This window comes from Anser cygnoides, chromosome W (assembly GCF_040182565.1).
Source record: "Anser cygnoides isolate HZ-2024a breed goose chromosome W, Taihu_goose_T2T_genome, whole genome shotgun sequence".
NCBI lineage: Eukaryota > Metazoa > Chordata > Aves > Anseriformes > Anatidae > Anser > Anser cygnoides.
The window spans coordinates 9,300,820-9,321,766 of NC_089911.1; the positions used below are offsets into that span (position 1 = coordinate 9,300,820).

The 20,947-nt window shown below is 42.2% G+C and overlaps 1 protein-coding gene across 1 annotated transcript in view; it reads left to right on the forward strand.

Moving 5' to 3' along the window:
* The first annotated feature begins 4,664 nt into the window (after window positions 1-4,664).
* The window catches only part of LOC125181362 (transportin-1-like), a 30,612-nt gene continuing 14,329 nt past the window's right edge, over window positions 4,665-20,947 (forward strand). The window contains exons 1-5 of the mRNA XM_066987505.1: window positions 4,665-4,733; window positions 5,493-5,615; window positions 14,135-14,253; window positions 16,687-16,747; window positions 17,957-18,122. Coding sequence (XP_066843606.1) covers window positions 4,707-4,733; window positions 5,493-5,615; window positions 14,135-14,253; window positions 16,687-16,747; window positions 17,957-18,122 — 496 coding nt within the window. The 5' untranslated portion in view covers window positions 4,665-4,706. The remainder of the gene's footprint in view (window positions 4,734-5,492; window positions 5,616-14,134; window positions 14,254-16,686; window positions 16,748-17,956; window positions 18,123-20,947) is intronic.

Genomic DNA, 20,947 nt, shown 5'->3' on the forward strand with positions numbered 1-20,947 from the left:
CCTTCCTCTTCCTCTTCCTCTTCCTCTTCCTCTTCCTCTTCCTCTTCCTCTAATTAATTATAAGTATAATTATAATTCATTTTCTGTTTTAATCTTCAAATTTTTCCTTTTCTTCTCATTCTTCTATTTTTCTTCTAATTATTGTTTTAATTATTCTTTTTCTAGTTCTTATTCTTCTTCAAATTCTTATTCTTCTTCAAATTCTTATTCTTGTTATTCTTATTCTTTTTCTTCTTCTAATTCTTCTACATCTATTTTTTCTCCTAATTATTTTTTTTCTTCTAATACTTCTTGTTCTTCAAATTCATCTTCTAATTCTGCCTTCTCTTCTTCCTCTTCTTCTTCTTTTTCTAATTATTCTAACTCTTCTAACATTTCTAATTCTTCTTCTAACTCTTCTAATTCTTCTAATTTTCTGCCTTTCTTTTCTATCCTATTAATTCATCCTTTTCTCAATCTATGAGTTTTTACCCTTTTTTTTGATTCCGTCCCCCATCCCGGTGTGTTGGTTGGTGGGTTCATGAGTGAATGGCTGTTTGGTTCTTAGCTGCATGCTGGGTAAACCACGGCAGTCATATAACAATTCAAATGGGCTTTGTCCCTTGCTGTCTGGTCTAGCCTAACTCTCAGCAAAGGTATTGGCAAGGCCTTTGGCCTTTTTAATTGTGCTTCATGGCAAACTTTAACTGCTTTTTCCGTGTTTGATTCGGTCTGTCTTCTTATCCTCTCAACTTTGGTCTTCATGCAGTATGTAAGCCCCACGTAAGTGGTAAGGTTATTGATATTTCTTGAACAAATTTTAATATGAAGTGAGGCCTGTTGTCGGAGGAGAGTCCCTCTGGTATTCCAAAACAATGAATTACTTCTTTCAGTAATGCGTTTACTACCTCCTAGTTTTATTAGTTTGACATGGGAAGGCCTCTGGCCATCCAGTGAGCATGCCCACCAGCACTAGGAGATATTGATGTGATCCTTGTCTTGTCAATTTGGAACAGTCTACTTATCAGTACTCACAAGCTTTAATCCCTTTCCTCGTCTCACCTGGCGGTGGCTTTGGTTGGATCTTGAGGTTGCTTGCACAGATCACAGAACACTTTTGCAATACTTGGTTTGCTGTAGTTTGCATTTTTGGTCCTATAGCAAAGTGCTTGGGGTTCTCCCACCATCCATCTTTCTGCTTTGTACATTTTAGTTTTTCTCCTGGTGCTGTTCTAGCTGCATCCTTGGCTGCTAAGTGAGCTTTCATTATGTCATGATCACTCTTTTGGTGGGCCTTAGAATGCGTTATTGCTATAGCATTGGGCCTTTGCACTGCCTCTAACAACTGTAAAATTTCTGGACCATAATTGGTCCTCTAGCTGTTGTCCATAGCCCTTTTTCCCTCCAGATGGCTCCAGAACGTGCAAAACTCTGAAGGCCTATTTAGAATCTTATAGACATTGAGGGTTTTCCCTTCTGCTAATTCCAGGGCCCTAGTCAAGGCAATTAATTCAGCTTTTGTGCTGAGGTATTATGGGGGAGTGACTTTGTTTCTACACTGTCCCACAGGGTCACTACTGCATATCCTGCTTTATGCTGTTTGTTTTCCAGAAAACTACTACCATCTGTAAAATACTCAAGGTCTGCATTAGCGATTGGCTCATCCTTAAGGTCAGCCCAGCTGGCATAAGAATGCTCAGTGATATGTAGTCATGTTGGATTTCCCGTTTCCTCGGCTGGAAGGAGCATGTATTATTGTGTGTATAGACGGACTATTTTTCAGTCTCTGAAAACACTTCTAGGACCTCTGAAAGATCTTCAGCCAACTCTTAAAAACTACCAAGACCTTTAAAACTCATGAGTTCTTTCACATGTTGATTCAGAGGAGTTCCAGGAATTTAATTCTTATGTTTGTTTGAATCATAGAATTATGTAATGATAGAATATCCTGAGTTGGAACAGACTCACAAGGATCATCAAGTCCAACTCCTGGCTCCACACAGGACCACCGAAAAATCAAACCATATCTCTGAGAGTGTTATTCAAATGCTTCTTGAACTCTTGTCAGGCTTTGGGCCGTGACCACTTACCTAGGGAGCCTGTTCCAGTGCTCGACCACCCTCTTGGTGAAGAACCTTTTCCTAACATCCAATCTGAATCTCCCCTGGCACAGCTTCATGCTCACCATGGTCACCAGAGGGAAGAGATCATCACCTGCCCCTCTGCTCCTCCTTGTGAGGAAGCTACAGACCATGATAAGGTCTCCCCTCAGTCTCCTCTTCTCTGGGATGAATAAAACAGTGACTTCAGCCACTCCTCATACGTCTTCCCTTCGACCTTTCACCATCTTTGTAGCCCTCCTTTGGACACTCTCTAACAGTTTTATGTCTTTCTTATACTGTCGTACCCAAAACTGCTTGTTTTAATTATTCTTTTTCTAGTTCTTATTCTTCTTCAAATTCTTATTCTTCTTCAAATTCTTATTCTTGTTATTCTTATTCTTTTTCTTCTTCTAATTCTTCTACATCTATTTTTTCTCCTAATTATTTTTTTCTTCTAATACTTCTTGTTCTTCAAATTCATCTTCTAATTCTGCCTTCTCTTCTTCCTCTTCTTCTTCTTTTTCTAATTATTCTAACTCTTCTAACATTTCTAATTCTTCTTCTAACTCTTCTAATTCTTCTAATTTTCTGCCTTTCTTTTCTATCCTATTAATTCATCCTTTTCTCAATCTATGAGTTTTTACCCTTTTTTTTGATTCTGTCCCCCATCCATGGTTTCCAATTCCTCTTGCTTGTTTCCCATGCTGCGTGCATGGGTATAGAGGTATTTCAGCTGGGCTATCGGTCGTATCACGTTTCCAGAACTCTTCCTGATTGCATTGGGACAGTTCACAAGTATTTCCCTGCTGTTACATAGAGTGATAGTGTTCTCAGGTATAGTTACTTCACTCAGAGGTGCATGCCCTTTTCCCACCACACCTACTTTAAAGCTCTCCTCATAAGCCCAGCCAGCTTACTGCCCAGAACACTCTTGCCCCACCTGGACAGCTGCGCCCCATCCGGTGTCAGCATGCCCGGTCCCTCAAAAGCACGTCCAGGGTCATAGAACCCAAAACCTTGGGCACGGCACTAACCTCTCAGCCAATCATTCACTTGGCTCGTTCGTCTCCTTCTTCCTGGGTCCCAGCCACCAACTGGGAGGACAGAGGAGAACACTACTTGCGCTCCCAATCCCTTCAACATCTTTCCAAGGGACATAAAATCCTTCTTGATATTTCAGAGTTTTCTTGTTACAGCTTCATTTGAACCTACTTGAAAAAGTAGGAAGGAGTGGTAGTCTTTGGAACCCACCAGACTTGGTAGCCTCTTCATGGTATCACAAATACGGGCCTCAGGCAGGCAGCAAACCTCTCTGGAGAGGTTGTCCGGACGGCAAATGGGAGCCTCGGTGCCTCTCAGAGAGGAATCTCCAATGACTAACACCCTTCGTGCCTTCTTTGTGGCACTGGTTTTGATGCAGTTGGGAGACTGAGCCAACTTTGTGTGGTCGGCCTTTCTGAGTTCCCTGTGGTTGGTCTTTCTGAGGTCTTTACCAGTTCTCCCGGAGTCTCCTCTCTCCTGCCTTAGAACCTTGTATCTATTGTGCAGGGGCACTTCAGGGGCAGGGGAGAGACTCCTCCTCCAGCTCTGATCAGAGACAAGGGTCCACTCTCCCTTGTCCTGTGAGTTTTTCAAATGTGCTTGTTTTGGGCTGCACGCTTGTTTCCTTACCCCTTGCCTGGACTTAAGGCAGGGCTGCTGCTCGGCCCATGTCAGCATATAATACCATTTGTCAATCTCCTCCTCAGATTCCTGAATGCTATGCTGCCTGGTGAGCTCCTCTCGCAACTGAGCCACCTGTTTGAAGAGCTCATCCAGCTGGGCACACTTGCACCCATGACACCCACCTCTGCCTTCAGGCCCTAGGGGGATTTCCAGAGACTGGAGCTCCCTGGAACTGGGGGTCTGGGCCTCTCTTTCGATCCCCGGGAGGTCTGTTTGGGTGGAGGCATCTGCCCAGGGAGGTTGCGGCCCCCCCATCTGGGTTTCAGCTGCAGACCAGCAGATTTGGCGGGTGGACACCATTTCTTCTGGCCCTTCCCACAACACAGATATGACTGACCCTGCTCGACCTCCCTGCTCGCCCTGCCTCTGTGAACTGCTGCGCAAACTGCCACACCACGCCTGGGTGACTGACACACCAAGCCCTGTTTGCCCACCCTGTTCACCATGCTCCTGGTGAAGGACATACTGAAATTTCACCATGTTGACTTTTATGGAATTTTGACTATTGAAGAAGATCAATAATCATAATGTACTTAGAAAGAACATATCTACATATTGTTTAGAACAAATGTGCCAGGTATTGACATCCTGCTCTGTTTTTTATTTACCTATTACTTTATTTTTACATAATAATAATTATGTATGTATTATGATGTATGAAAGTATAAGTCTGTACTTTAAAATGTTTTCCTTGTTAATACTCTAGATGGGTAGATTTGTTCCCTCCTGGCTCTTGGTGATTTTTTGTCAATGTGATTTGCTTCCTAATTTTTTGATGTCCACATATAGTTCAGAAAAGATTTTTAAGTCATGAAAAATGCATATTTTAACTCTTCCATTTCTAGGTCTCATGCTGTTGCATGCATCAATCAATTTATCATCAGCAGAACTCAAGCTCTTATGTTGCACATAGATTCTTTTATTGAGGTGGGTGTGCATTCTTGGTTGGGGGGTGGGTTAAGTCAAATTGCATATTTGATTTATCAAGAGCTCTGAATAATGTTTTACAGTCACCACTGCCCCCAGACTCCCTATTTCTGTCTTCCCGTTCTTAGGTTTATATCTACCCTATGGATTGAAGTTCATTGTGTATGCTTGTACTCCAAGTTGATTAGTCTATGCACTCTCCCAGCATAAATAAATAGCATTTTAAAAGATGTTTCCTTTTCATAAGTAGAGGAAACTTGTGTTGCATAAAGGTGTACAAGTAATGATAGTAGTCTATCCCATCTTTGTGATGGAGAATTCTGTATGGAGATCATTACATTATTGAGCCTGTCTGGATGATGGGTGTCTTGAATATTACCACTGAACGTGGACTAGAAAATTGTTATTTGGAATTATCTAGAGTATTTGATTTGTTGCTGTTATGTATTGAAGCAGTTTTCTGGCTTCAGAACTTCCTTTATGTTTAGGGAAAAAAAGAAGTCCAGGAAATAATGTTCTTGTGCCAGTGTCTAATGTCAACCAGTATTTTTTGGTCACATGTGCCATACAAATTGAGAATCTGAAAGTGTTATTTGCTAAACCAGATGCTTGTAGGAAATAATATGGTATTCTGAGGTATGGGGGTTGGAAGGTAACAGAAGTACATTTTTGCATACTGTAGTTTGCCAGTAATGTCAATTTAAATACAAATTGAACTAGATGAATTGAGGCTTTTTAACTGGTATTACTTTCCAACAGAATCTTTTTGCACTGGCTGGTGATGAGGAGCCTGAAGTACGCAAAAATGTTTGCCGTGCTCTTGTAATGTTGCTGGAAGTTCGAATGGATCGCCTTCTTCCTCATATGATTAGTATAGTTGAGGTGAGTCTCCTTTCCCATTATTGAAACCTGTTTGTGGTTGCAGAAATAATAACATAAAAAGCATTCATCAGAACAAGTATGTTTACTCTTGCATTTGCCTACTCTTCATTTTCTTTCAAGATTGAGATTGTGAAACTTTATAGCTAATTGTCAACTTGACATTGTGTTTGACAGACCAACACATATGACAGTTGTTTATTCTTAATTAATTTAATTGATCTTGAAATGGCCACGATCAGCTATACCATGGAGCAGACAGGTATTGTCTGACTACAAATGAGAAGATCACATTCTTGAGGTGATGGGCTCCGGGGCAGATGTGTTCTGCAGCGGAGGGGGGGATCGTAGCATGCAAGGGGTTTCCTGCACCGAGGCAGCAGAGGGAGCCACCAGGACTGTCAGTCCTCACGAGAGCAGCTGATGAGGCTTGGGCAGAGCCAGGAACAACGGCAGGACATTTAAACCCCTCGTAACTCTTTAACAGTCACTTTCCAGGGCAGACACATTCTGCAGCTGAGTGGGGGATCATGGAGTGCAAGGGGTTTCCTGCATCGAGGCATTTTGAGGGAGCTGCCAACCCTCTAGAGAGCAGCTGATGAGGCTTGGGCGGAGTCAGGAGCACACCCTCCCCCCCCCCCCCCCCCCCCCCCCCCACCTGCCCCGTACAAAGGCAGCCCCTAGGAAGCACAATGACCAGGACAGGCAGTCAGGGGATGGTACGGCAGTTTGTGTGAGAGAACCCAGAAGCTTGGCCAGCTTTATCAGGGAGCAAATAGGATCCACCTGGCACAAGGCCTCTAGGAGCTTAGCACCCCCCACAAGTGATGCAGCCTCACAGACAGAGCTCCAGGGGGAACATGCTGCTACTCAGGTGTCAGGCTGCAGAATGTGCCCTACTCTTATGCCTGTTCAAGATGGCAGGAGTGAGCACATCTGTAGGAAGTATGCCCAGGTTGAGGTAATTCTCCACCTAGTGACAGAACTCCAGGAAGAGGTGAATAGGCTGAGGAGTATCAGGGTGTCTGAGAGGGAGGTAGACTACTGGAGTTGCTCCCTACCTTCCCTGAGACAAGCCCAGCAGGCAGAAGGGATGCTTGATAGAGGGGTTTCCCTATCTTTTCTCCACCCAGCTGAAAGCACTGACCTAGGGGATAAGGGGCAATGGCAACAAGTCCCTGCCCAGTGTGGCAGGTGCATCCCCTAAGGGAGTTCCCCACCTTCCCAGGTGCTTGTGCACAATAGGTATGAAGCTTTGCAAGTTGACAATTAAGAGAGACTTCATGGCCTTGGGACAACTAGTTAAGGGATCAGGAGCACAGGTGGTGTTTTCCTTTATCCTTCCAGTTGCAGGGAATGATGAGGCAAAGAACAGGAAGAGGCAGCAAATCAATATCTGGCTCTGAGCCTGGTGTCACTGGCAGAACTTTGGGTTTTTTGATCATGGGTCATTTTACAAGACACCAGGCCTGCTGACAATGGATGGGGTTCACCTGTGTCTAAGGGGGAAAGGGATCTTTGCTCAGGACTTAGCAGGGCTCATAGAAAGGGCTTTAAACTAGATTTGAAGGGGGAAAGGGATAAAACCAGGCTTGACAGAGACAAGCCTTGGGGTGATATAGCAATGGTTAAGGGACAGTGTGGTAGCAAGGTCCATTGGTCTGCCGCCCCTGTTGAGGTAGGGGATGGAGAGTCATGTGGTAGCAAAGGCACATGGGACGTTGATGGGTTAGAAATCACAAAAGTGCCCAGAAATGGTCATGCAGGTTTTAAGGCTTCTCCCCCCAAAAAGGTGACAGGATCACTAGCTCAACCTAAATGCATCTACACCAATGCACGCAGTATGGGCAATAAACAGGAGGAGCTGGAAGCCATTGTGCAGCAGGAAAACTATGACAGTTGCTCCCACTGAAAGATGGTGAGACAGCTCGCATGTTTGGAGTGCTGCAGTGGATGGCTACAAACTCTTCATAAGGGATAGGCTAGGAAGGAGAGGCCATGGAGTAGCCCTGTATGTTAGGGAGTGTTTGGATTGTCTTTAGATTAATAATGGCAATGACAGGGTAGAATGTTTATGGGTAAGAATCAGGGGGAAGGCCAGTGAGGCAGATGTCATGGTGGGCATCTGTTATAGACCACCTAACCAGGCTGAAGAGGCAGACAAAATATTCTACAAGCAACTGGGACAAGTCTTGGAATCACTAGCCTTTGTTCTTGTGGGGGACTTCAAATTACTAGATGTCTGCTGGAGATGCAACACAGCAGAGAGGAAACAGTCTAGGAGGTTTCTAGAGTGTGTGCAAGATAACTTCCTGACACAGATGGTGAGTGAGCCAATTAGGGACGGTGCCCTTCTGGACCTTTTCCTCGGAGAAGCAAAAGCTTAGAGAAGGACTTGGTGATGTGAAGGTTGGAGGCTGTCTGGGAATAATGATCATGAATTAATAGAGTTTTTGATTCTTGGAAAAGTAAGGAGGGGGGTTAGCAGAACTGCCACCCTGGGCTTCCAGGGGGCAAACTTTGGCCTGTTAAAGAGACTGGTTGGCAGAGTCCCTTAGAAGGCAGTCCTGAAGGGCAGAGGTGTCCAAGAAGGCTGGACACTCTTTAAGAAGGAAATCCTAAAGGTGCAGGAGCAGGCCATCCCCATGTGCCAGAAGACGAGACAGCATGGAAGAAGAATGGCCTGGCTGAACAGAGAGCTGTGGCTAGAGCTCAGTAAGAAAAAGAGGGTTTATGAGCTTTGAAAGAAGGGACGGGCCACTCAAGAAGACTATACAAAGAGGCTGTGTTGTGAGGCTGTGCAGGGACAAAATTAGAAGGGCCAAAGCCCAACTGGAGCTCAATCTGGCTATTGCTGTTGAAGACAATTAATTTTTAGGTTTTTTTTATAAATACATAAACAAGAAAAGGGGTGGCTAAGTAGAATCTCTATCCTTTATTGGATGTGGGGGGAAACATAGTGGCAAGAGATGAGGAAAAGGCTGAGGTACTTAAGGCCTTCTTTGCCTTAGTCTTTACTAGAAATACCAGATGTTCTCTGGGTAGCCAGCCTGTTGAGCTGGTAGATAGGGATGGGGAGCTGAATGAAGCCCTTATAATCCAAGGGGAAATGGTTAGCGAGCTGCTAAACCACTTAGATGTGCACAAGTCTATGGGGCCAGAAGGGATCCACCTGAGGGTACTGAGGAAGCTGGCAGGAGTACTCACCAAGATGCTTTCCATCATTTATCAGCAGTCCTGGCTATCAGGGGAGGTCCCAGTCGACTGGTGGCTAATAGATGTGATGCCCATCTACAAGAAGGGCTGGAAGGAGGATCCAGGAAACTACAGGTCTGTCAGTCTGACCTCGGTGCTGGGGAAATTCATGGAGCCGATTATCTTGAGCACCATTACGTGGCACTTACAGGACAACCAGGTGATCAGGACCAGTTAGTATGGGTTTATGAAAGGCAGGTCCTGCTTGACGAACCTGATCTTCCACAACAAGGTGACACGCTCATTGGCGAGGGAAAGGCTGTAGATGTGGTCTACCTAGACTTCAGTAAGGCTTCTGACACTGTTTCCCACAGCATTCTCCTGAAGAAACTGGCTGCTCAAGGCCTGGACGGGTGTACGCTTCATTGGATTAAGAACTGGCTGGGTGGCCGGGCCCAAAGAGTCCTGGTGAATGGAGTTAAATCCAGTTGGAGGCCAGTCACTAGTGGTGTCCCCCAAGGCTCAGTATTGGCAACACTTCTCTTCAGTATCTTTATCAATGATCGGGACAAGGGGATTGAGTGCACACTCAGTAAGTTCGCAGATGACACCAAGTTAGGTGCAAGTGTTGATTTGCTCAAGGCTAGGAAGGCTCTGCAGAGGGATCTAGATAGGTTGGACTGATGGGCCAAGGCCAATTGTATGAAGTTCAACAAGGCTAAGTGCTGGGTGCTGCACTTGCATGTGCAAATGTAATACCTCAGAACTGGGACTATTGTTCAGCATTTAAATGAGTCAGTTTTTTGCCACTTGGAAGCTTGAATGGCTGCAGATGTTGGCTGCTCTGAATAAGTGAAGGAAGTCTTAACAAGAGAGAAACTTGTATTCACATGATGTTCCCTATGCTTATAGAGAATCACTTTTAAAAGGAATTAAGAGTATAAATGATCCAGTAGAGATTCTAAGACAGAAGGTCTTAGAGTATAATGCTTTTGAAGCAAAAAGATTTAGCATTAACTTTCATGCCAAGTTCCTGGAGCAGACAGGAATGGCTAAGTTTTCAGTGGGCTTTTTGAGCATGCACTTAGAATCATAGAATGGTTTGGGTTGGAAGGGACCTTAAAGATCATCTAACTCCAACCCCCCTGCCATAGGCAGAGACACCACCCGCTAGATCAGGTTGCCTGGGGCCTCATCTAACCTGGTCTTGGACACCTCCAGGGATGGGGCATCCACACCCTCTCTGGGCAACCTGTTCCAGTGCCTCACCACCCTCCAAGTGAAGAATTTCCTCCTAACCTCTAATCTAAATCTCCCCTCTTTAGTTTAAAACCATTCCCTCTTGTCCTGTCATTATCTGATTGAGCAAAGAGTGGCTCTCCATCTTTTTTAAAAGTCCCCTTTAAGTACTGAAAAGCTGCAACGAGGTCTCCCTGGAGCCTTTTCTTCTTTAGGCTGAACAGCCCCAGCCCTCATATTCTTTCTTCATAGGAGAGGTGCTCCAGCCCCTTGATCATCTTTGTGGTCCTTCTCTGGACCCGCTCTAACAGATCCACATCCTTCTTGTGCTGGGGGCTCCAGACCTGGACCTATATATAATCTATAATCTAAATCTACTCTCTTTTAGTCTAAAGCCATTATCCCTCATCCTATCACTACACTCCCTGATAAAGAGTCCCTCTCGAGCTTTCCTGTAGGCCCCCTTTAGGTACTGGAAGGCCACTATAAGGTCTTCCTGGAGCCTTCTCTTCTCCAGGCTGAACAACCTCAACTCCTTCAATCTGTCTTCGTAGGAGAGGTGCTCAAGCCCTGTGATCATCTTCATGGCCCTCGTCTGGACTTGTTCTAATACTTCCATGTCCTTCTTGTGCTGGGGGTCCCAGAGCTGAGCACAGTAGTTCGTTGGGGTCTCACGAGTGCAGAGTAAAGGGGGACAATCACCTCCCTCGACCTGCTGGCCACGTTTTTTGATGCAGCCCAGGATACAGTTGGCTTTCTGGGCTGCAAGCACACATCGCCAGCTCATGTTGAGCTTCTCGTCAGCCAACACCCCTAGGTCCTTCTTATTAGGGCTGCTCTCAATCCATTCTCTGCCCAGCCTGTATTTGAGCTTGGGATTGCCCTAACCCAGGTGCAGCACCTTTCACTTGGACTTGTTGAACCTCATGAGGTTCGCACAGGCCCACCTCTCAGGCCTGTCAAGGCCCCTCTGGATGGCATGCCTTCCCTCCAGCGTGTCGACTGTACCACACAGCTTGGTGTCGTTAGAAAGCTTACTGAGGGCGCACTCAATTTCTCTGTCCATGTCACCAACAAAGAAGTTAAACAGCACTGGTCCCAATACCAACCCATGAAGAACACCACTTGTCACTGATCTCCACCAGAACACTGAGCTGTTGATTGCAACTCTTTGAGTGCAATCATCCAGCCAATTCCTTACCCACCAAGTGGTCCATCCATCAAATCCATGTCTCTCCAATTTATAGATGAGGATATCATGGGAGACAGTGTCACATGCTTTGCATAATTCCAGGTAGATGATTGTCAGTTGCTCTTCCACTATCCACCAATACTATCCCTATCCACCAATACTATAACCCTGTTGTAGAAGGCCACCAGATTTGTCAGACACAATCTGCCCTGAGTGAAGCCATGTTGGCTGTCACCAATCACTTTTTTTTTTCATGTGACTTAACACAGCTTCCAGGAGGATCTGCTCCATGATCTTGCCAGGCACGGAGGTGAGACTGACTGGCCTGTAGTTCCCCGGGTCTTCCTTTTTTCCCGTTTTAAAAATGGGGGTTATGTTTCCCCTCTTTTAGTCAGTGCGAACTTCACCAGACACAACTTCTTAGATATGATGGATAGTGGCTTAGCAACTTCATCCACCAGTTTCCTTAGGAACCATGGCCTTGCACACCTTCAGGTTCCTTAGATGGTCTTGAACTTGATCTTCTCCTACACTGGGCAGTTCTCCCAGTCCCTGCCTTTGTGTTCTGGGGTCTGGGCTATGTGGCTGGAGCCCTTGTCAGTGAAGACCAAGGCAAAATAGTCATTAAGTACCTCAGCCTTCTCCATATCCTGCATGACCAGGTCTCCTGTTTCCTTCCGGAGAGGGCCCACAATTTCCCTGGTATTCCTTTTATCACCAATGTACCTATAGAAGCCTTTCTTATTGCCGTTGATGTCCCTGGCCAAATTTAATTCTAAAAGAAACGGCTTTGGCTTTCTTAACCTGATGTCAGGCTGCTCGGACAATGTCTCTGTATCCCTCCCAGGCTATCTGTCCTTGCTTCCACTCTCTGTAGGCTGTCTTTTTCTGTTTAAATTTGGTCAAGAGCTCCTTGTTCATCACTTCCAGGTGGGCAGAAGCAGATGGGTGTTTAGTTGTTTTTGTTGTTGTTTGTTTTTTGTCTGAAAACATGATAATAGGATATGTCAGGAGTAGATCTAACAGATTTCAATTATTAGATTGTACTTGTATGTTCACAGACAACATTTATCTAAATGCATGGCTCCTAAGGTCTTTATCAGTAGAAATCCTGTCTTTTTATTATACGATGCATAATGAGATTTCTTGTAATGAATGGTGTATTGATGATATGAAGTTATAACAGAAACTCAGCTTGTTGCTGAAGTCATAAGATTGTGTGCATCCTGTTGCTTTCTTCAGATAAAGATGTCTGTTATTCCATAAAGTATTTGATTTAATGCTTTGTGTATCTTGCCATTCTTTTCCTGATTTTTTGACTTAATAAGACTAACGCAACACTGTTTGTTATAGAGTATACAAAACTGTACTGAATAATCTTCCTATACTATTTTGTAATTTATGGTTACAAAGCAACTATTTCCATTGCCTGAAGTCAGTAGAACTTTATAGCTTACCATTGGAAGTACTTATTAAAATTTGGCATGATAATATTAAAAAAAAACCTTTAAATACCCTTCCCACATTTTGCTTTGTTACTATGTACACTGTTCTTTCTATGATTTCCAGGCTGTGCATATGGTTATCTTATACCACTGGGTTTAAGTAACCTTTTTAATCTATTAATATCTAACTTCATGGAGCATATGCTATTAATACATATAATGCATAATTAAAGAGGAAATAACAACAGTGAGGAGTGCCTTCAGAAATTACTTTTTGTTACTCTGTTTTTGTCTTCCTGACAAATAACTGGATACAAGAAAATAGTGATTTTTTAAGCCCTCTCAGGGAAAATGCCAAATCTCTTAATTTCAGTTGCATTAATGAAGTCTCGTTTGCAATTGGAAGGTCATTAGAGCATTTTTCAATTTTCCAAGCTGTAATCTGCTAACAACTCAGACTAGAACAGTATTTCTGTTACTGTGTGTTCTTAATCACAATAGCAAACCTTTAGGAAAAGCTTGCAATTTAGTGTAATTCTGTAGGAAGGGGTGTGTTCATGGAAAATCCTGCATCCCTGAAATACATAAGGATAAAAAAGGTCACCCCATTCTATTTAGTTTTAAGAGAAAAATAGTATTCTGAAGCAACTGAAGAAGGTTTTCTTTTGTTGTTTTAAATCCATATATGAGGAAAGGTAGCTGCATGGACTTCCATAAGGCTTCTATACTGAGTAGAACCACCAACTCTTTCAGAAATAAGGGCCAGCATGGAAGAATGTAGAAATTACTATTTTGGTTGTTGCAAGCATCTTCCCTAAATTGTTCTGGTAGTTGTGTGTAAGAAAGTGATGTTGCAATGGTATACTTAGACTTTCTGTTTATGCAGGTATTTGATTATTTTTGGTTTAAGGGGGATTCAATTTTAATAGCAAGCTTAAAGATTTTATACTGAATCTCTGAATTACCATTCATGCTAGAAAAATGTGAGACTGCTTCCTCCCACACGTTATAGGTTCTACTTAATTGATTTGGAAGCTTTTTTATGGTACTGGAAATATAAAGTATTTCCATCTTAATTGTATAGTTGCACCTTTTATTCCAAAGTGAAAAGGTAGGCGAGTGGTTTTAAAAACAAAACAAAAACTTATGCACAGGAAACTGCTGTTTGTTTATCTTGGGTCTCTGTCCATAGTTTCTTGGTAATAATGTTCTCACTTAAACAGTGAAGGACTTTAGAATCTGAATCATCTAGGATTAAGAAAGAAGTCTCTTAGCTTATTCTCACCATAGCCTTAAGTAGTCTCTTAAGTCTCTTTCTTCCCCTTTCCCCAAAGAAAAAAAATTATTATGGTGGCATACTCTGTTTTTGCAAACACAGTTTGCAATGTTGGTAGCTTCTGGGTACTTAAAACTTCTATCTTATACAAGTAATTTCTTTCTATATTGTGTAGTACATGCTTCAAAGGACCCAGGACCAAGATGAAAATGTTACTTTGGAGGCTTGTGAGTTTTGGCTTACTTTGGCTGAACAGCCCATTTGTAAAGATGTATTATGTCGGCATCTTACTAAGTAAGTATTAGTAATTACAACTCTTAGTTATTTTTTTGAAATAGTCATCTTTAAACTTCAATTGACTTGTTCCTAGTTACTCTTATAAAGATTGTATCTAGCTTGCAGCATGTTTAGAAGAAATTTCCTGTAGCTAGTTCTACATAGTAAAAATGGTTGTAGCACAGTTCATTGAAAAGACTTTTGAGAATTTCCTACCCAGCTAGCTCCAGAAGCAACCTAACTGTCACTGTGGTGCTTTACCTCAGGCTTAACAGCCTGTTAAGCATCAAATGGATACAAAGATATAATGTGTGTTTAAGCTCAAACATCTCCACGTGACGTTGCCTATAATATCTGGCATAACACAGTACACATGAACATGTCATCTTGATGACTGCCATTTTGGGGATCCCTGTGCAATGCTTCTGGGTGCATAGTCATGCCCATCTTTATAAAGAACATAACAAAATGATATAAGATCACTTTGATCTAGGAATCAATTTTGTATTAATTGTCACTGCAATTTAGACTTGAACAAAGCATGTATAATGTGTTCCTTTATACTTCTTCAGACCAGATTGCCTATAGTGTTTTGTAAGTTCTAAAAAGTTATTATAAGCCTCAAAATGTAGATCCTAGATTGAATGGGAATGAATATCCATGTTTGAGATTTAAACATCTGCATGTCTGCAGCAGTGTTTGTAGCTTGTTTCAGACTAAAGTCTTTTGTAATAATTAATGGATTCTTCAATGTTCCCAGTAAATGGAGACTGTTTTTTTATGTATGCATGGAAGTTTTTTGAAAATACTAGGGCAGTTCTGTCTATGATTCTGTTCTTACTCTCAAGATGTTGAGAGTAAAGATACTTTCTTTTTGACAGAAATGAGAATTTTAGATGAGAATCAATTTTAAAAATCGACAAAATTTCAGTTTTTATAAGCAATCAGAAAGTAGAGAATTGAGATTAAAACATATTTTTAGCACTGAAAGTAGGGGTTGAAAATGGAAAATAATGTTATGAGAAATGATTTTAAAGTTTTAAAATGATTTTACTTAATTCCTACTCCTGTAGCTCAAAAGACAAAAGAATGATAGTATAATTCTTGATTCTACTCACCCCCCTTCCCACTACACATCATATTTACACTGAGAAGGTGAATAGTATGAAATTTTAACCTCTTCTGACCTGTATAAGCATTGACATTGCAAGAGCTTTATGGTTGATTTTTTTTTTAAAGAAGCTTTTAAATTTCTAGGAAAACAGATTAGTAATGTTACATTTCTCTCATGATCTTTCGATGTTATGTTTGTTGCAAGCAACTTGTTTGTTGATGAGTCCAGTTTGAATAGGGCGCTCTGCAAGTCTGTCAATACTTGATGACAACCTCAAAAAATTTTATATTAAATTAAGGGTGGGACAAGATCTTCTAAAAACCTGTTTATGTGGTATCTAATCTCTTGTTCCATTTTGCTCCTGTAGGCTTTCTTACAAAATACATAGCTTCTGCGTACTTCATGAAGTATGTTGCAGAAATGCCAGCGAATTGGTATTAATCTGAATACTTACTATTCTTTCATTAAAAGTTCAGAAAGTAACATACCATTGAAATGTGTGAATGTTATTGCTGGCCTGATTACTCCTTAGTTTCAGAATGTACAGGGATTGAGTCTGTCACAGGTGCTGGGTCAGTCCATGGTGATTTTATTAGATTGATTTGATTTGTAATACATAATTTTTATTTTTATAGATTTTGTTGTGGTGAATGTATTTTTCATGTAAACTATTTGACTTTTTTCCCCCTAGTACTTTTTCAGTTTTTTACAGTTGGAGTCTCATAGCTATTAACAGTTCAATAACTAAGTGAAGTTCTCATATAGATTAGTCAAGATCTCTATGTTGGGGACTTGCCTTAAGGAGTGATACTTCAAAGTAATCACAGAAGGTGAAAACTTCCATCTTTCAGTAGTGAGATAGGGTCCTCAGCCAAAAATAAAGTGACAAGTACTATTGGAGAGAACCAACTTATTTATCAAGAATATTATGAGAGTTTGAATTCTTACTGAAAAGCTTTAGACAATATCTGAAAGGTGTTTCAGAATAAGTTTCATCTTATGGAAAAATATCCTGTTTTTAAAGTGTAAAACTCAGTTGTGCCACCTGTCTGCCTCTAGTTAGAAAGCTTGTAACTTGAAATTAACACTTCTGCAGATTACAAAGTATTGATGAACTTCATGAAGTGAAACTTAGTTTAGGTACTAGCTTTTGTTATCAGGGTGAAGTTGTGGGTTTTTCTTTTCTTTTGTTGTGTTTTTTAGTTTGTGGTTTGTGTGTTTTGTTTTTTTAATTGGGGGGAGGGAGATGATTACAATCAAAATTATGGCCCAGATAACTGAAAATTAGCTTGCCTTATTTATGTATTATTTTGACATGTATCAATATTTCTTTGCAGGCTGATACCTGTGCTGGTAAATGGTATGAGATATTCAGAGATAGATATTATTTTGCTGAAGGTGAGCATTGATTTCTTTTACTCTGTGGGAATATCTGCTTAGCTTCTGACCTGTTGTTGTGGTTTAAACCCAGCAGGCAGCTAAGCACCACACAGCCTCTTGCTCATGCTAGCTGGACGCGGGGAAGAGAATCAGAAAGGCAAAAGTGAGAAAACTTGTGGGGTTGAGATAAAGACAGTTGGGGGGGGAGGGCAAAAAAACAATAACCCCCCCAACCAAAGGGAAAAACAAAACAAGTAATGCACAATGCATTTGCTCACCACCAGCTCACCAATGACCAGCCAGGCCCCAAACAATGGTAACACCCCGGCTAATTCCCTCCAGTTTTATTGTTGAGCATGATATCGTATGGTAAGGAATAGCCCTTTAGACAGTTTAGATCAGCTGTCCTGGTTGTGTCTCCTCCCAGCTTCTTGTGTACCTCCAGCCTCCTTGCTGGCAGGGTAGCATAAGCAGAAGAGTCCTTGACTCTATGTAAGCACTGCTCAGAAACAACTAAAACATTGGTGTGTATCAGCACTATTTTCATCACAAATCCAAAACTTAACACCATACAAGCCTCTATGAAGAAAAATAACTTGATCCCAGTCAAATGAACACACCTGTAAATCAGAATGATTCAGCTGGTAGGCCAGACCTGGTCTTCGATCTGTTCCATGGAGAATTATCTTTGTGGGGCAAGGTGTGCTGTTCCAACTACTGAATGCTAACTGCTACCATGCTTGTTGGAAAATAATCTATGGCCTTTCCTGCTTTGCCCCGACCCTCTCTCACCCAACTTAGGCAGAGCTGGGATACTTTTACCCAAGAACTATTGTAACAATGCAGCCTAAAAAAAATGTTCAGAATTAGTTCTAATGCCCTTCTAGACTGAACTACACTTTTTCCATCACAGTGTTTTAGGATATGCCTCTGTACCAGAATTTCTCTATCACTTCTTTCCAATTCATTCACATCAAGAGTGATTTCTTAACAAGACAGATACTTTGTGCTTTTATGTGAGCTTACCTCTCTTGCTTTTTTTTTTTCCTGTTATTTTCTGGTAAATACTGTAGCAGAATGCAGGAATAATAACATTTTTAGTTAGCTGGGCAGCACAAGTGGGAGGTGAATTTTTCATGTGGTTATGAAATTTTGAACTGAAATTTATACTGCATTCTTAACTTCCTTAAGCAATATAGTTACACTGATGAAATATTTTGATGACAGGGGGATATTGAAGAAGATGAAGCTATTCCAGATAGTGAACAGGACATAAGACCTCGTTTTCATCGTTCACGGACAATGGCTCAGCAAAATGAAGAAGATGGTATTGAAGATGATGACGATGATGATGAACTTGATGATGATGATACTATTTCTGACTGGAATTTAAGTATGTCAAAGTAATATGTAAAATGTTTTAAAATAGAACTAAAAAAAATCCCACAGTAAAAATGGGACTTTGTATAGGAATACAGAAACTTTGCTTTTGAACAGAAAAACAGAAAAAGAATCATCTCCTGATATAATTGGTGGTTTGGGGGGGGTGTTCTTTCAGATGATATTTGAACTATATAACTGCATTGAGAAAAGCTTGCTATCTGTAAGCTTATTTCTTATTGTGAATATGGCAGATGGAGCTGCAAACATACTGGATGTAATTTAACAGATGCTTTGGACTTAGAATTTTAATTCTACAAGATAATACAAATCATAGATCACCTGTTTAGCTTTACCTTTAAAAAAAAAGTTCTTACACATTGTTCATAGCTGGGGGAAGCTTAAATAATGCTTTCTTTTACTTCAGTCTACACTCTGAAACTGGCTACTGATGAGAAATTTGCTTCTAACCAGAAAATAGTACCTCAGTTATGAAGAGTTGGAGATAGCTGTGAGGAAACCACAGTTTTGATGGTCTGTGTATGTGTCATAGGATCTTCAGGATTTTTTTTTTTATTATTATTATTATTTTAAGTTCAGTGATAGAAGACAGCAAGCAGAATTTTGGCAAATCTGATTTAAATATACTTTGCAAGCAGCCTCATTCTGGAACAGGCAAGGATTTGTCTTCTGACTATCTGCTTCCACATGAGATACATCTGTAGCTGTCACACTGTCTTTTTTGTTGGTTCTGGTGCTGACCACCTCAAAAGGTAGAACAGGTTCTCAAGTGGGTTATCATAGAATATCCCAAGTTGGAAGGGACCCACAAGGATCATCGAGTCCAACTCCTGGGTCCCCAAAGGACCACCCAAAATATCAGACCATGTGTCTGAGAGCACTGTCCAAATGCTTCTTAAATTCCGGCATGCTTGGTGCCGTGACCACTTCCCTGGGGAGCCTGTTCTAATGCCTGACCACCCTCTCAGTGAAGAACTTTTTCCCGATATCCAGCCTGAACCGCTCCTGTCACAGCTTCAAGCCATTCCCTCAGGTCCTGTCACTGGTCACCAGAGAAGAGATCAGCATCTGCCCCTCTGCTCCCCCTCATGAGGAAGCTGTAGACTATAATGAGGTCTCCCCTCAGTCTTCTCTTATTTATCTAGGCTGAACAAACCAAGTGACCTCAGCTGCTCCTCGTACGTCTTCCCCTCTAGACCTTTCACCATCTTTGTAGCCCTCCTCTGGACACTCTCTAACAACTTCATGTCTTTCTTATACTGTGGTGCCCAAAACTGCACACAGTCCTCAAGGTGAGTCTGCGCCAGTGCAGAGTAGAGCAGGACAATCACTTCCCTTGACCGGCTAGCAATGTCGTTCTTGATGCACCCCAGGATAGGGTTGGCCCTCTTGGCCGCCAAGGCACACTGCTGGCTCATGTTCAGCTTGCTGTCAACCAGAACCCCCAGATCCCTTTCTGCAGGGCTGCTCTCCAGCATCTCGTCCCCCAGTCTGTATGTATAACCAGGGTTGTGCCTTCCCAGGTGCAGAATATGGCACTTGCTCTTGTTAAACTTCATATTGTTTCTGAAGGGTTATTTCCAGTCCAAGAGCTGACTTCTCAGTTATGATCCTTTAGATAAAGTGAGGAAGTATGACTGCTTGGGACCATTAGAAATTTGTGTTTGATGTGGATTAACTTGAGAAAATATGTATTCTTTTTGAATCTATAAAGTCTATAATTAGATTTACTTATATAAATAGGAAATCATACTGTAGGGGGTTTTTGACAACTTAATAATGTGATTTTGAACTACTTCATTCAGCCCCTGAGAAGCCATAGAAATGAAATGCCTGATCTTGGTGGCTGCCTCAGTTCTGGTTCAGAAGGTTCTCAACCCTTGTACTTCAACTTGTCCTTGCACTATTGTTTTTTTCTTCTCACTGTATAATGAAATACATATTACAGAAAAGTTTCTTCCCTGAAGAACCCTTTTTTCAGTTTTGAAATTTAGATTATTCATCCACATAATTTTTATTTTTTCTTACAGAGCCTTGAGTTTTCACAACAGATGAATGTACCTTGAAGTTTATGGTTCAAACAATTTTGACACATATCTGAATTTTTAAATTATTTGTGGTGGTTTTACCCTGCTGGGCAGTTGAGCTCCACCACAACTGCTCTCTTGCTCCCCCTCCTAAAAGAAAACAGGGGAGAAAATATGATGGAAAGGGCTCAAAGGTTGAGATAGGGACAGGGAGATCACTCACCAATTATTGTCACAGGCAAAACAGACTCAGCGTAGGAAGATTAATATAATTTATTACCTGTCACTAGCAGACTAGAACAGTGAGAAACTAAAAACACCTTCCCTCCCCCCTCCACCCTCTTTGACCTCCTCCCCCTGAGCAGCACAGGGGAATGGGGGTTGCGGTCAGTCTATAGCACTTCGTCTCTGCCACTCCTTCACGGTCACTCTCTTCCCTTGCTCCAACGTGGGGTTAATCCCACGGGATGCAGTCCTTCCCAAACTGATCCTGCCTGGGCTTCCCACAGGCAGCAGCTCTTCAAGAACTGCTCCAAATATGGATCCGTACCATGGGGTCCATCCATCAGGAGCACGCTGCTCCAACCTGGGTCCCCCACAGGCAGCAGCTCCTGCCAGGTCACCTGCTCATGTGTGGGCTCCCCTCCATGGGCTAGAGGTCTGGCCCGGAGTCTGCTCCATCAGGGGCTCACCATGGGCTGCTGCGTCCTTCAGGTCAGATCCACCTGCTCCACCATGGGCTCCTCCATGGGCTGCAGTGTGGAAATCTGCTCCACCGTGGTACACCATG